The sequence below is a fragment of the Prionailurus viverrinus genome, chromosome F1 (genome assembly GCF_022837055.1).
Source record: "Prionailurus viverrinus isolate Anna chromosome F1, UM_Priviv_1.0, whole genome shotgun sequence".
Taxonomy (NCBI): domain Eukaryota; kingdom Metazoa; phylum Chordata; class Mammalia; order Carnivora; family Felidae; genus Prionailurus; species Prionailurus viverrinus.
This window is the reverse complement of record NC_062577.1, coordinates 57,605,671-57,618,799: the sequence shown is the minus strand read 5'-3', so window position 1 is coordinate 57,618,799 and position 13,129 is coordinate 57,605,671. Positions and strand designations below refer to the sequence as shown.

The window sequence follows — 13,129 nt, the reverse complement described above, 5'->3', positions numbered from 1 at the left end:
GGAGGAGAGTGAGGTCTGAAGCCAAGGGTGGGATAGAAAGGTAGAAGAAAAGCAGGGTCTCAGAACTCACTCATGTGTTCTGTTTTGAGTCACGGAGAGTTTGCCTTCTGCTTTGGGTAGAGATCTGGCTTTTTGGGGTGGGTGCATATGCTCCTCTAGGGTGTGATATACATACATGAACTGCATGTGTAAGATTATAGGAGAAATCGTTTTAAAATCGAGAAACATTTTAACAGTTTGGTTTCCTTCAGATGCCTTTGACAATGAACTCATCTTCAAAACACTCAAAGAAATCACTGAAGGGAAAACAGTACAGATTCCCGTGTATGATTTTGTCTCTCATTCCCGGTAAGTGACCTGCTCTGGGCTGGGCGTTGTTCCTTGTAGTTCCCCGAGCATTCCCGTTTGTCCAGAGTTGCAGCCAGGGTCCTCCCCTGTGTGGTACCCACTGCAGCCTGTTAGCATGTGCGTGGGTGGCCACCGCTTGGGGACTTTACCCAGCGCTTCCTGGGACCGTCTGCTCATCACGATTTGCTAACTCTGAAGGGACAAGTTCACGAATTTGGGCTCAGGTGAGGGACTACGTATTTGTCCTGATTCACATCCCTGAGCTGTTGTTCCTGGAATAAGATGTAAAGGGGCTGGGCAGAGGACACAGGAAGAAGAACAAAGGAAACTGTTCTTTCTTCTCTCCTGGTTTACTTTGAGTTGGACCGTGCAGAGAGGTGTGAGGGCTCTGAGGTCACCAGAGATGGGACACTGAACTCTCGGGAGAGCTTCTCAGTCCTGTCCCTTCCGCGGCTCTGTGTTTGTGCTCCTGACTAGGAATGGAGGAGTGTGGCTTGACCTCCGTCCTGTCTTCCTTCCCTCTGCGTGGTTGCAGGGGGCTCCTGGCCAGACCCCTCCCCCCCCCCCCACAAATTCCTTCGAGCCTCCAGGGACTCTGCTCACTCAGGACTTCCCAGGCAGACGCTAAACTTCTGACTGGTATATCAACCACACGTAGTCGCTCCATATTCTGGGCTACAAATCGCTCAGTAAGTGTTGTTTTCAGCCCTTTGCTGTTTTGAAGGCTTCTCCCACCTGGTTATCATTCCGCCTTCTTCTTGATTCCTTGACTTCGTTCTCTCCAGTGGAATTTTTTATTTATTTATTTTTTTAACATTTATTCATTTTTGAGAGAGAGAGAGAGAGAGAGAGAGAGAGAGAGAGAGAGAGCATGAGCAGGGGAGGGACTGAGAGAGACGGAGACGCAGAATCTGAAGCAGGCTCTAGGCTCCGAGCTGTCAGCACAGAGCCTGACGCGGGGCTTGAACCCATGAACCACGAGATCATGACCTGAGCCAAAGTCAGGCGCTTAACTGACTGAGTGCCCCTTGGGTGGAGTTTGTTTTTTTTTTTTTAAATGGGAAGTTAGATTTCATCTTTTACTACCACATATTTCTATAATTTTGTTTTGTTTAATGTAGTTTATTTTTTAAAATTTAAGTCCAAGTTCATTACCATATAGTGCAATAATGATTTCAGGAGTAGAATCCAGTGATTTATCCCCCGCATAGAACACCCAGTGCTCATCCCAACAAGTGTCCTTACTGCCCCTCCCCCATTTAGCCCATCCCCCACTCAGCACCCCGCCAGCAACCCTTAGTTGGTTCTGTGTATTTAAGAGTCTGTTATGGTTTGTCTCCCTCTCTGTTTTTATATTTTTGCTTCCTTTCCCTTATGTTCTCTGTTTTTTATCTTAAATTCCACATATGAGTGAAAACATTTTTTTTTGTCTTTCTCTGACTAATTTCGCTCAGCACAATACACTCTAGTTCAATCCATGTTGTTGCAAATGGCAAGATTTCATTCTTTTTGATGGCCGAGTAATATTCCATTGTATGTATAAATCACATCTGTGCATTCATCTGTTGATGGCCAAATGTTTCTATAATTAAAAGCCCATCCTGAGGCGCCTGGTGACTCAGTCAGTTGAGTGTCTGACTCTTGATTTCGGCTCAGGTCATGATCCTAGGGTTGTGGGATCAAGCCCGGCACCTAGGTCCACACTAAGCACAGAATCTGCTTAAGATTCTCTCTCTGCCCGTTCCCCCCATCTTGTGTTCTCTCTCTCTCTCTCTCTCTCTTTCTCTCTCAAAAAAACCAAAACAAAACAAAAATCTAGAGTTCTATCACTGTTCTAAGAGAATATCTTCTGACCTTACTCACCTGGTCCTTTATTGCTGTCATTTACACCCTACATTCTGCCACTTTGGCATTGTTCTAACAGTGTCTGCCTTGGAAATTAGACAGGAACCCAAGGGTCTAAGCTAAGAAGGAATCGAGGAGTGTTTATGGGAGGGAAGTTCAGTGCATCCTCTTGGGTTGGTAGCTGCTGGCTTCCCTGTGTTTGCACAGATAAACCTCTTGTCCTTTCTCTTTTATATAAAGTTTATTTATTTTGAGAGAGACGGAGATGATGTGAGTGGGGGAGGGGCAGAGGAAGATGGAGATTCCCAAACAGGCTCCACACCGCCAGTGCAGAGCTCGATGCGGGGCTCGAACCCTTGAAACTGTGAGGTCATGACCTGAGCTGAAACCAAGAGCTGGACGCTTAACCGACTGAGCCACCCAGGCGCCCCTATTGGCTTTTTTTGGTTTTGTTTTTAGTTTTATTTATTTATTTATTTTGAGAGAGAGCGTGCGAGCCAGTGAGCATGAGCGGAGGAGGGGCAGAGAGAGAGGGAGAGAGAGAATCCCCAGCAGGCTTCGCACAGTCAGCATGGAGCCCGTCTCGGGGCTCGATCTCACCAACCGTGAGGTCATGACCTGAGCTGAAACCAAGAGCCAGACGCTTAACGGACTGAGCCACCCAGGCGCCCCGATGGACGTATCGTCTTAAGGAACTTAAAAAATAATGCTTTATTCGGTTTTATTCACCGATGCCCGCGTGAGGAGTAAACCTTGCGGTGGTAATCAGGACTTCCCTTTCAGTGACTTTGGAGCAAGAGGCAGTAGGTGACAGTGCAGCGAAGGGTGGTTAGGACAGAGTCAGATGGTAAGAATGCTCTGAAAATGCAGGCAAGGCGCCACTCGGCCCACAGCCTCCCTTTAGCGCATTTGGCAGCAGAACCCGCCCCGCCTGCCTTGCTTTTGAAAAGCCCTCTATTTGCTAATATCTGCCTTGGGCTACCCAGCCCTGTGGGGTAGGTGGTGATGCAGGACCCCTGCATCAGTGATGAGGGGGAGGGAGCAGCGCCCTGCAGCCCTGGACCCCACAGGCCCTGACCCACGGCCACGGCCACAGCCACGGCCACGGCCACACCATGCCACGCCACGCCACGCCACGCCACGGCGCTTCTGCTAGCTGTAGGGGCCGACTCCACAGAGCTCGGGAGTCTTTCCTTCCCTGGAGATGCTTCCTCCCCTCTCTTCTCTTTACAACTTCCTTTCGCCTCCCTCCCTCCCTCCCTCCCTCCCTCCCTCCCTCCCTCCCTCCCTGCCGGCCCTTCCTCTCCTCTCCAGTTGCCTCAGGACAGTGGGGAAGGGGTAGGGTTGTTGGGAGAAAACTGTGAGGTTCTGTTTGTGAAAGCTCCGGGTTAGGTTCCATAAATGCCCGTGCACGAGAGCATTCCCCCAGACGCCTCCGGAGAAAAGAAGAATTTGCATCTGCTTCTGTCTGTCTCTGTTGTGCGTTCAACAAACAGCAGGCTGTTTATTCCAAGGAGAGGGATGACGGGCTTCGGTTTCTGCTTTATGGCCGGAGCCCAGAAGAACTGGTCAAAGGGGACCTTTGCCCCGGTGCTGCTGGCCCTTTGGTGGGTCTTCAGTGGTGGTCCGAGGGCTCTGCCAGGCTGTGTTAGCTCTACCCCCTTTCGGTCCTGCTGTAGGAGAGGACCCCAGACTCCCAGACAGATGCTGTTCCTGCCCCGTCGCCCACCCTGCCCGGTTCGGCCCGTCATGCGCTCTGTGTTTTGCAGGAAGGAGGAGACGGTCACTGTCTACCCCGCAGACGTGGTGCTCTTTGAAGGGATCCTGGCCTTCTACTCCCAGGAGGTACGAGACCTGTTCCAGATGAAGCTTTTCGTGGACACAGATGCCGACACGCGGCTCTCCCGCAGAGGTGCGTTCTAGAAAGCCTCCAGTGGCCGCGTGGGTGGCCCAGCCCAGCCGAGTCCAGTCAGCTCCAGGGCATCCTGCTGCCCAAACATTTGGTGACCTCTGAGAAGGGATTAGTCACTGTTTCGGATAACGGAAGGCTCGTGAGGTCACGGAGGTGAAACGAGAGGCTGGTTTCTCTGGAAAAAGGTTTGGTTAAATGCCCGGTTCTCACTGGTTTTCCCACAGGCATCGCAATCTACACCGGAGCTAACTGTAGGAGGTGTAGGTGCAGGAGTGCCCTGTGCCTGTGGCACCAGGCTGCTTCTCTAGCCCTTGATTTTCCAGAAAGCTCTGTGGAGGTTTTGTCATTCTGTCCGGCCGGCTGTGGAGCAAAGTCGGTCGGTCAGTTCCTCTGCAGGGCTATTTGGGAGTGTGCCTGTGCGAGTCCCCATGCCGGGGGTCCCAAGGACACAGAACTGCCCTTCGGTGGAGAGGAGAGCCCTTGCCTCCACCAGAGGGATTGGGAAGCTTCATGCAGGGTGTGGTAGAGTGATCTCGAGACAACCCAAGAAGTCACATGGTGCAAATATAGACACACGGGGCTCGTGCATTCATTTCTAGAGACACTAGAAATTGCTTGATGCAGATTGTGGGGACTGTGGCTTCTGATTTGCTTCCCGGCAGAGGAGGGGGAGGTACCAAGGGGTTTTGAGCAGGGGTGGGGAGGGGGGGGCTGGGGGGGCTTTGGGAGGGGTGAGAAGGTACCAGCAGAGTTAGGAAAGGACACCCCCCATGGGGGCGGCGGGTGGGGGCGAGGAAGGCTTCGAGTCTGCATCGTGTGGAAGAGGAACATGACCTAGGAAGTGACAAGATGGCTGGCTCCTAGTCACAGAGCAGATCCTGGGCACTTTGGAGTTTTGTAAGCTCCAACCCAGAGCCTTCTGACCTCAGAGCCTGTGACATTTTCTCTTCTCGGTTCACAAAACCAACTTGGAGTTTATCTCCATCAGTCCTCTCACGGCAAGAACTATAAGTGAAACCAGCCGAATCCAGGGAAATGAGTTTTGCCCTCCCAAGTAGTAGTGTCTACACTCTACTAAGTGAGTTGTTGTTACACTTCCACTCCCAGGTGGGGTGGGGGAGGGGTAGAACTCCATGATGGATAAAAGGAGACTAGGAGGCCCGTATTCTAGCCCCATAGCCTCCAGCTACCTTTGTGACTTTGGTGGCCCTTGTGACTCCTGTAACCTCCCAGGCTTGGGTTTCTTTATGAGGGAGGCAAGCCTGTTTTTTGGGTCAGGACTCTGGCCAGGTAAGAAGTTCCGTGGTCTTTTTTAGTAGATAATCGAGGCCTGAGGCTGACGGTCCATCACACAGCTGTCCCAGGGCCTGGTTTATCACCTCAGTCCCCAAAGCCAGGCCTTGCCTTGGGTGACCTGTTGGATGTCCCCATCAGTCTGCCAAATCAGGGAAGCAGTATGATGCTCCAGGGGAAGAAATTGGAATCAGAGGAACTGGACTTAAATCCTGATCTCACCATTTCGTAGACGTGTGACCTTGGGCAGGTTACGCATTAACTTCTTTGCCCTCATAAATTGGAATCACCCCAGTGGTCGATCATGTCAAGATCAGGACCCCTGGGTTGTGATGATCAGAGGTAACGTGGGTAGAATGCCGGGTGGCGCATTAGTTGGTAACAATTGCTGGGTTAGATCGGAAGTCCGCTTTGATAGATGGGGTAGGTGTTCTGTTTTCCTGAGTTTTCCCGGTGGGACTAGTCGGAACCTGTGAGCGGTCACATTCTCACGAGCTGGGATGCGAGGCTGATACCATCATTTGGGGGCTGAAGTTATGCTTGAGGGAGCAGGATGTGTGAGGTGTGGCACAGGGGATGAGGACCAAGATTTGGGAATAGAGAATTCAGCGCCCTTGGAAATCAGACGACCGTGGCCTTTAATTCAAACAGATCATCATGGCGCCGATGACACAGAAAATTCTCCCTTGCTCTCTGGTGCTGGGATCCTTCTGTGACAGTGAGGATGGTGGCCTCCTGTGGGGTTTCTCTGGGTCGGTTCAATGACCCCTGCAGGGAGGCTTCCACTTTCTCTCCTATGCCTTCCGTCTTCTCAGGTCACCCGCTGGAGAGTTATTCTCCTGGTGGACTTTCAGGGCCTTTCCACATGCTGTTTCTACAAACTCTGTCCACATAGGACCAAAACCATGCCTGGCATGTGCTTTGGGGGATGGGAGGGTGTGGGGTAAGGGAGAGGGTGGGTTAGTCAGGAGCAGCTGCTGGGCATAAGAACATTCCTGGAGACTTGAGTTGGTGCCGCAGTTTCACCCTTCTGTGTGTCATACTTTCTGGGCCGGTGACCCTTATGATCAAAGTTGGCCTTCCTGTGGGAGGGGGGGTTTGCCTTTGGTCCACGCAGCCTTGGAAAGACCTCCCTCCATCCCATGGGAACCCCTTGTACTTTGGGGAATTGGCTTCTTCCAGCCTTCACCTTCCCTCTGTGTGTGTTATTGACTCCCACCCACCCTTGAACTCGGGGACAGGGAAGAACCGAGGCAGGGGTCCAAGGTCCCCTGACACCTACTCTCTCTCCTGCCATAATTCTCTATGTCCAGTTCCCATAGCATCAGGGCTCTGGTGGACGGTCAGTCTCTTCTATTGCTAGAGTAACACATCTCCTCAACTAATTAAAACAAATTTTTTTTTTAATGTTTATTTTTGAGAGAGACAGAGCACAAGCAGGGGAGGGGCAGAGAGAGAGGAAGTCACAGAATCCGAAGCAGGCTCCGGGCTCTGAGCTGTCGGCACAGGGCCCAATGTGGGGCCCGAACCCATGAACCGTGAGATCATGACCTGAGCCGAAGTCGGACGCTCAGCCAAATGAGCCACCCAGGTGCCCCTTGACTAATTTTTAAAGTGAATTGGCTTAACCACCAAGGAATTGTATTTATCCTGGGGCCTTCTGAATTTCGTTCTTGGCTTTGGCTGACAAGAAGGAGCACTTTGGAAAGGCTGCCGTGGAAGCCCCAGGCGGGGAAGGTGGGCGGACGTGTAGTGAGTTTCCTGCTCTTTACCCCCCTCCTCTGAAAGGGTCTTTCCTGGCCAAGCGAATGTGCCGAGGTCAGAGCGATCATCAAGGAGCTGGTTTGGAGTCCCTGCAGTTTCCGGTCTGTGCCAAGACCTTGTTGTGACTCAGTGCTTGGCTTGGCCCCGTTTCCTGACTTCGCCCGAGGAGCAGGGCAGTTCCGTGCAGTGTTGTCTGGGCTCAGGGAGGGGTCTCGGGCTGTTGAAGGCGATAACGCGGTGGAAGCTTCTCCGAGAGCGGAGGTGGGTGATGCCTTTTGAATTTGCACATTCCCCGTGTCTGGGCAACATCCTCACCCATTTCCTGTTTCCTTTTCCAGGGCAGAAACTGTAGGAGGGCTCCTCTCCGTCTTCCCTGTTGCTCCCTTCTCCGCCGTGTCTTCCCACGTGTACCTCTCCCTGTGTTCCTAAGTGATGACTTTGAGAAAGTCTCTGCGTATCACTGTCTCTGTTTTCCAGTTCAGGAAAATGAGGTGCAGAAAGGTTGAATAACTTGTCTAAGGTCACAGAGAGGTAAGAGTGGGGTCAGGATTCAAGTGCAGGGCAGTTTTGCCTGCATTGCTCTAGATGGTGGACGGGGAGGCAGCTCTGGGCCGCAGAGCTGGCTCCCCGTGACTCTCCTGCTCCATCCGCTTTCTCCCTGGCCCTCACTCAGTGACGCTGCGGGTGAAGCTCTGTGGTCTGCCGGTTACAAGGGAGCTGCAGGCCGGGGCCCAGGGCCGTGGCACAGCTACGGGAGAGCCCGTGTGCCCGTGTGTGCACGTTTTGGGGGGAGGTGGGGCAGGACAACGGTTCCCAGGCTGCTTAAAGCCGTCAGCACTTGTGTGATGCTTTGCATGGGAAACAAACCCACATCGGGCTTTTGCAGGGCTTTCAAGTAAAAGCTGCCCAAGTGCGGGCGTGTGTTTGTTTTTTCCCCAGCTCTGATAACCCTTTGCTCCGGCTTCCTTTATTCTTTGTACTTTACCTGGAGACGTGAAGAATTGGAGGCCACGCCGCCTGTGTGTTTTGGCCGAGGGGAGATCGTTAGCTGGCGTGCCAGGGCTCTCGAGGCCTGTGGGGGTGAGCCACGTGGCCGCCCTTGGGCCTTCTTCGTGGCCGAGCTGCCGGGCCCCGAGTCAGAATGCCCGGGAGCACCACTTCCTGGCTGGGGAGTCCCGGGGGGGCAGTGGGCGACCAGGAGGGGCTCTGAGGCAAGTGGTGACGCATTAGCGGCCAACCAGCCATCTTGTGACCAGGGCTCAGGCGGGAAAACGTCCTTGTAAGTTGCGGAGCTGGTGGAAAGGTCAAGTGGTGGTAGCGGTATCACGTGACTCTCTGGAGCGTGGTCTTCGAGACCGTGTTCTAGCCATCTAATCTCATGGACATCATGCCAGCCCGAATCCTAACCACGACCGCCCTTGCCCTGTGCGTGCCTGTGTGCGGGGTGCGCGGAAGCACAGAATTATCTGGAGACGTGGCTTTCCAGAAGTTCACTCACAAGTGTTCCCTGGTTTGTTTGCAGTGAGTTTCATCCCTTGCTGTGTCTGTAACTTGAGAAATAGTTGAGTCGAGGGGCCTCTGCAGATGGTTGTTGATGGTAGGACCCCGCCTTGGGGTGGGGGTGGAAGATGGAGGAACTGGGGGGGCTAAGATTTAAGATGGCACCTGTAGGGCGGGGCCGTTTTCACCGTGAGATTCTCCTTCCAAACTCTCACTGCTGACTTCGGGGGAAACTGAGGATCAGGGTGGTTAGCGATGGAGCGGAAAACTAAGATTCCAGTCCCTCAGGGGGTCAGACCTTTTTCTGCTTTGTTTTGTTTTCACTTTTTAAAATGTTTATTTATTTTTGAGACACAAGAGACAGAGCACAAGTTGGGGGAGGGGCAGAGAGAGAGAGGGAGACACAGAATCTGAAGCCGGGTCCAGGTGCTGAGCTGTCAGCACAGAGCCTGATGTGGGGCTCGAACCCATGAACTGTGAGATCATGATCTGAGCCGAAGTTGGACGCTTAACCCACTGGGCCACGCAGGCGCCCCAGACCTTTTTCTGTTTTTTTGACAACAGACTCTGTTTGATGAAAGCCCCTGGCTAACACTGCCCGAGAGGAAGAAGGTAGGCGATGATGAGTCCCTCTGGGTGGCCACACCATCTCTAAAACCATGCTTTTCTCATCTTTCACTAAGTGGTTTTCTCTTGGCAAACCTCTATGCTGGAGGTTAGCAGGAATGGCCGACCCAGCAGCTGGACCCTCTGCCTGCCCTCCACCCTTGGGGGGCTGGAAGGTGGGGGGAGCCGGGTGTGTAAGGTGGTACATCAGTAGGTCAGTGGCCTGTGCACAGGTAAGTAAGTGTGAGGGGACGGCTCAAGGTGTGCGCGGGGCTCCTTTGCTGGGGAGTCCTGCCACCTCTTGGGGCCCCATCTACTTCCTGTTACGAGCTCTGTAGGACTGTCCTGCTTTTTATGTCGTTCACACTAAAATTTTATTCGGGTCCAACGCTGCTTGAAACACGAAGACTGTTGGCTTAGGCTGGACGGCCTTTGGTCATAGCCACGTGCGACGATAGCAATAAAAATGTAACTTGTTTTTCTTGAAGCTGCTGCCGACCTGCTCTTGGTCAAGTCTCTCGGGAATCCGGGCTGTGAATCATCCAGATCAATCGTGGAGTCCGTGTGAGCTGGGTCTGCCTCCTGAAGGGCAGACATGTGTTGGCTTGTGCACCATTTTCTTGATTCTTGTTTTTCCTTTTCTTATAGTATTAAGGGACATCAGCGAAAGAGGGAGGGACCTTGAGCAGATTTTATCTCAGTACATTACGTTCGTCAAGCCTGCCTTTGAGGAATTCTGCTTGCCAGTGAGTTGCGTTCTTGGTTTGTTTTTTGTTGAATTTAGAATGTAAAACCTGATTGTACCAGTAAAGCTACATAAGTTGACGGAGCCCCCAGCCTGAATCCCATTCCTCTCTGAGTGATCCTCTATCCCGAAGTCCCATGAAAGGGCAGCCTTTGGGGCTCTGTGTGCTACCACTGTGTTCCCCAGGAGCTGTCAGAGTGGTCCTTCAGGGTCCCGCTGTCTGATTCCAGCAAGCTCTGCTCTCGTTGCTTGGTGGCCTCAAGGTGTGAGGGTGCGTCATGTCTCAGCACAGACTCGGCCATCTGGATCTTCAAAAGGTCTATGATGGTTGCCGTGTTGGTGCAGGGAGGGCTCAGCTACCAGATACTTCCTTCTGAATCTCTTCTGCCACGACATCGAGCCCCCGCTTTGAGCTTGTCTTTGGCCCCTGTGTAAGTTCCCATATGGGAAGTGTCCCACCATGTAAGCTTCCATACTTCTGCCCTAGTATAGATTCATCTTTCCTCCTGTGGCAGCTGGGAACTCTCTGGGGGGGGTGGCTTTCAGAGAAGGAAGGTTGAAGATATGGGGAATTTTTAGGCGTTAGTGAATCAGCCCTCAGCTTCCTGAGGACAGACAGGTGAATGTTGAGAGGCGACCACCAGGGACAAAAGGTGTGGAGTGGTGGGAGGTTAGTGGTGGAGGAAAACGCAGGAGATGACGTCGTTTGACAGGGAGAAACGTTTAACTCAGGAGACTCCTGCACCTGTGTCATGTGTCTTCCCCGGGTTGGCCTCCCCATGGTCTAACTCCCTAACAATTTAATCATTAGGCTGTAAGACAGAGTGGGGAGATGTTGGGACTTAGTCTGATCTTGGGTGATCTCTTTTGAGAGAGTGGAATATGAGGGCATTGAGAAGAGGTGTAGAGTGAGGCTGAGTGTGGGAATTTCTCTGTTTCTCCTGGTAATTAACTTCTTTCTTTCTCCTGGAAAAATAGGATCTCCAACTATCTGTTCCTTTAAGTCTGTTAGTGGGGTTTTGCGTCAAAGCAGACAAGACTTTTTGTTTCAGATCGGGGACAGGTGGACTTTCTGAGTCAGCCTAAGTAACGCTGATGCCCTATTCGTTCCCCCAGAGAGGATTGGGTCACAGGATCAGGTTTCTGGGTAGAGAGCACAAGGGGCTGAGAAGCCAGGAAATTCTATCCATCCATCTATCTGTCGGAGGACTTCTGCTCTTTTCAACTTAAAAATAACCCATGGTAAACTTGTGATTGTACATAAATTAGAGGTAACTGCCAATTTTCTGCTGTTTAACTTAGTTGTAATGGAGCTTAAAGTTCTGCACGTTTCCTGGGTGGTTTCTACTTTTTCCGGCCACTCTGTGCTCAGAGAAGATCAGGTCATTCCCACGTAAGCCAGGAGCTCGGACCTGATAAATTACCTCCTTCGGGTTGGGTTTGGGCCGGACACACATGAATCTGAATGGTTTCTGTGTAGAAGCTGCCTGGAGTAAAGATGTCCATGGTCTGAAGTCATGGTCATGTGGTCTTAACCTAAACTTGGGTCATACACCAGGCCATAGTTATTTGTAAATTGGTCCACAAAATCTCAGTAAAATAAAAAAGCAAAAACAAAAACAAAAAAGGGAATGCTTCGAATTGTGGGTTTACTCCCCCCCGCCCCCCGCCCCCAAGTGTGATAACAGAGCCAGTGAAAGTGGTCATCAGTGGGGGTTGTTTTTCCGGGGTTTACCCTTGTGTTAGGGTTAATGGTGTCACCTCTCAGACTGTGTCCACACGTCCAAGGTGAACTGCTTCCCTTTTCAATTGGGTTTTTCTAATTCATATTTTTCTTAGTAGGGAGAAAGCAATTACGAGTTTCGTTTCAAAGACCACGTTCTCTGTGTAGGTCATAAGCTTAAACTATATTAAATGTTAGTAATGAGAAATCAAGAGAAAGCTGAGGTAGTTTAGAGAAAGGGACTAGAAGATAATTACGCTACCGTGTGGGGTCAGTAGTAGGAAGGCTGACCCTTTCCCCTTAGCCTCACATTGACAGGGGCGTGGGCCCGCTTCTCTGGAACCCCCCTGTAATGCATTGTGAATATCTTTCTCCACAGACAAAGAAATACGCTGATGTGATCATTCCTAGAGGTGCAGATAATCTAGGTGAGTGCTGGTCGAGGGTCCTCTCGTAGGGCATCACTTCTATTCTACCCTTTGTCAGTCAGACTTTGGGACAGGATGTGGTGACCAGACAAGGCTCCATGGACAGGGCCGAACCACTGGTCTGCTATTGGGAGCCAGAAAGAAATTTCTGCCTACATGCCTGGCCTTGGGAACAGGCCCCTTTGCATACGTGTGTGTGTGTGTGTGTGTGTGTGTGTGTGTGTGTGTGTGTGTGTGTGTATCTGTGTGTGCACAGCGACAAATGGCAACTCGTGCTTCTCTGGTAGAAACCAGAGGGCTGGAGACTGTCTCTTGCTGTCACTCCCATGACAGTGGGATGACACTCGATGACAGAGGCCTCCCATGGAGGCCACCCTTCAGCCAAAACACAGTCCCTTAATTTAATTCAGAGTGACCGACTATCCAGGTATCGTTTATCTGTTGGTTTGGATTGGTCTAAGAAGTAGGGGTAGCTCTGGACTGAGGCAGGCTGGGGCACAGTTGATCTGTAAGAAGACTGCCTTCTCATTCTCTTTTTCATTGATTTCAATTTCCCCCCCATTTAAACAGTTTTGTTTTTGTTTTTGTTTTTTTGCTGAGCCATTTGGGAGTCCATTACAGCGATAACTGTTTCACAGTGGGTTTTTTTTTTGTTTTTTTTTGTTTTTTTTTTTTCTTTAGTAATATTTATTGTCAGGTTAGCTAACATACAGTGTATACAGTGTGCTCTTGGTTTTGGGGGTAGATTCCCGTGATTCATCCCTTACATACAACACCCAGTGCTCATCCCAACAAGTGCCCTCCTCAATGCCCATCACCCATTTTCCTTACTACCTCCCCCCCCCCAATCAACCTTCAGTTTGTTCACTGTAATTTAAGAGTCTCTTATGGTTTGCCTCCCTCTCTGTTTCAGACTGTTTTTTCCTCTTCCCTTCCCCCAGGGTCTTCTGTTATGTTTCTCAAGT

The 13,129-nt window shown here is 51.3% G+C and overlaps 1 protein-coding gene across 2 annotated transcripts in view; it reads left to right on the top strand.

Annotated features, from left to right (window-relative positions):
• The window catches only part of UCK2 (uridine-cytidine kinase 2), a 104,789-nt gene that overhangs the window by 64,492 nt on the left and 27,168 nt on the right, over positions 1-13,129 (top strand). For both annotated transcript variants that reach the window (XR_007148195.1, XM_047840713.1), the window contains exons 3-6: positions 252-348; positions 3,963-4,105; positions 9,917-10,014; positions 12,116-12,164. Coding sequence is in view for 1 of the 2 variants with exons in the window: in XM_047840713.1 (XP_047696669.1) it covers positions 252-348; positions 3,963-4,105; positions 9,917-10,014; positions 12,116-12,164 (387 nt within the window). In the remaining variant the exon portion in view is untranslated. The remainder of the gene's footprint in view (positions 1-251; positions 349-3,962; positions 4,106-9,916; positions 10,015-12,115; positions 12,165-13,129) is intronic.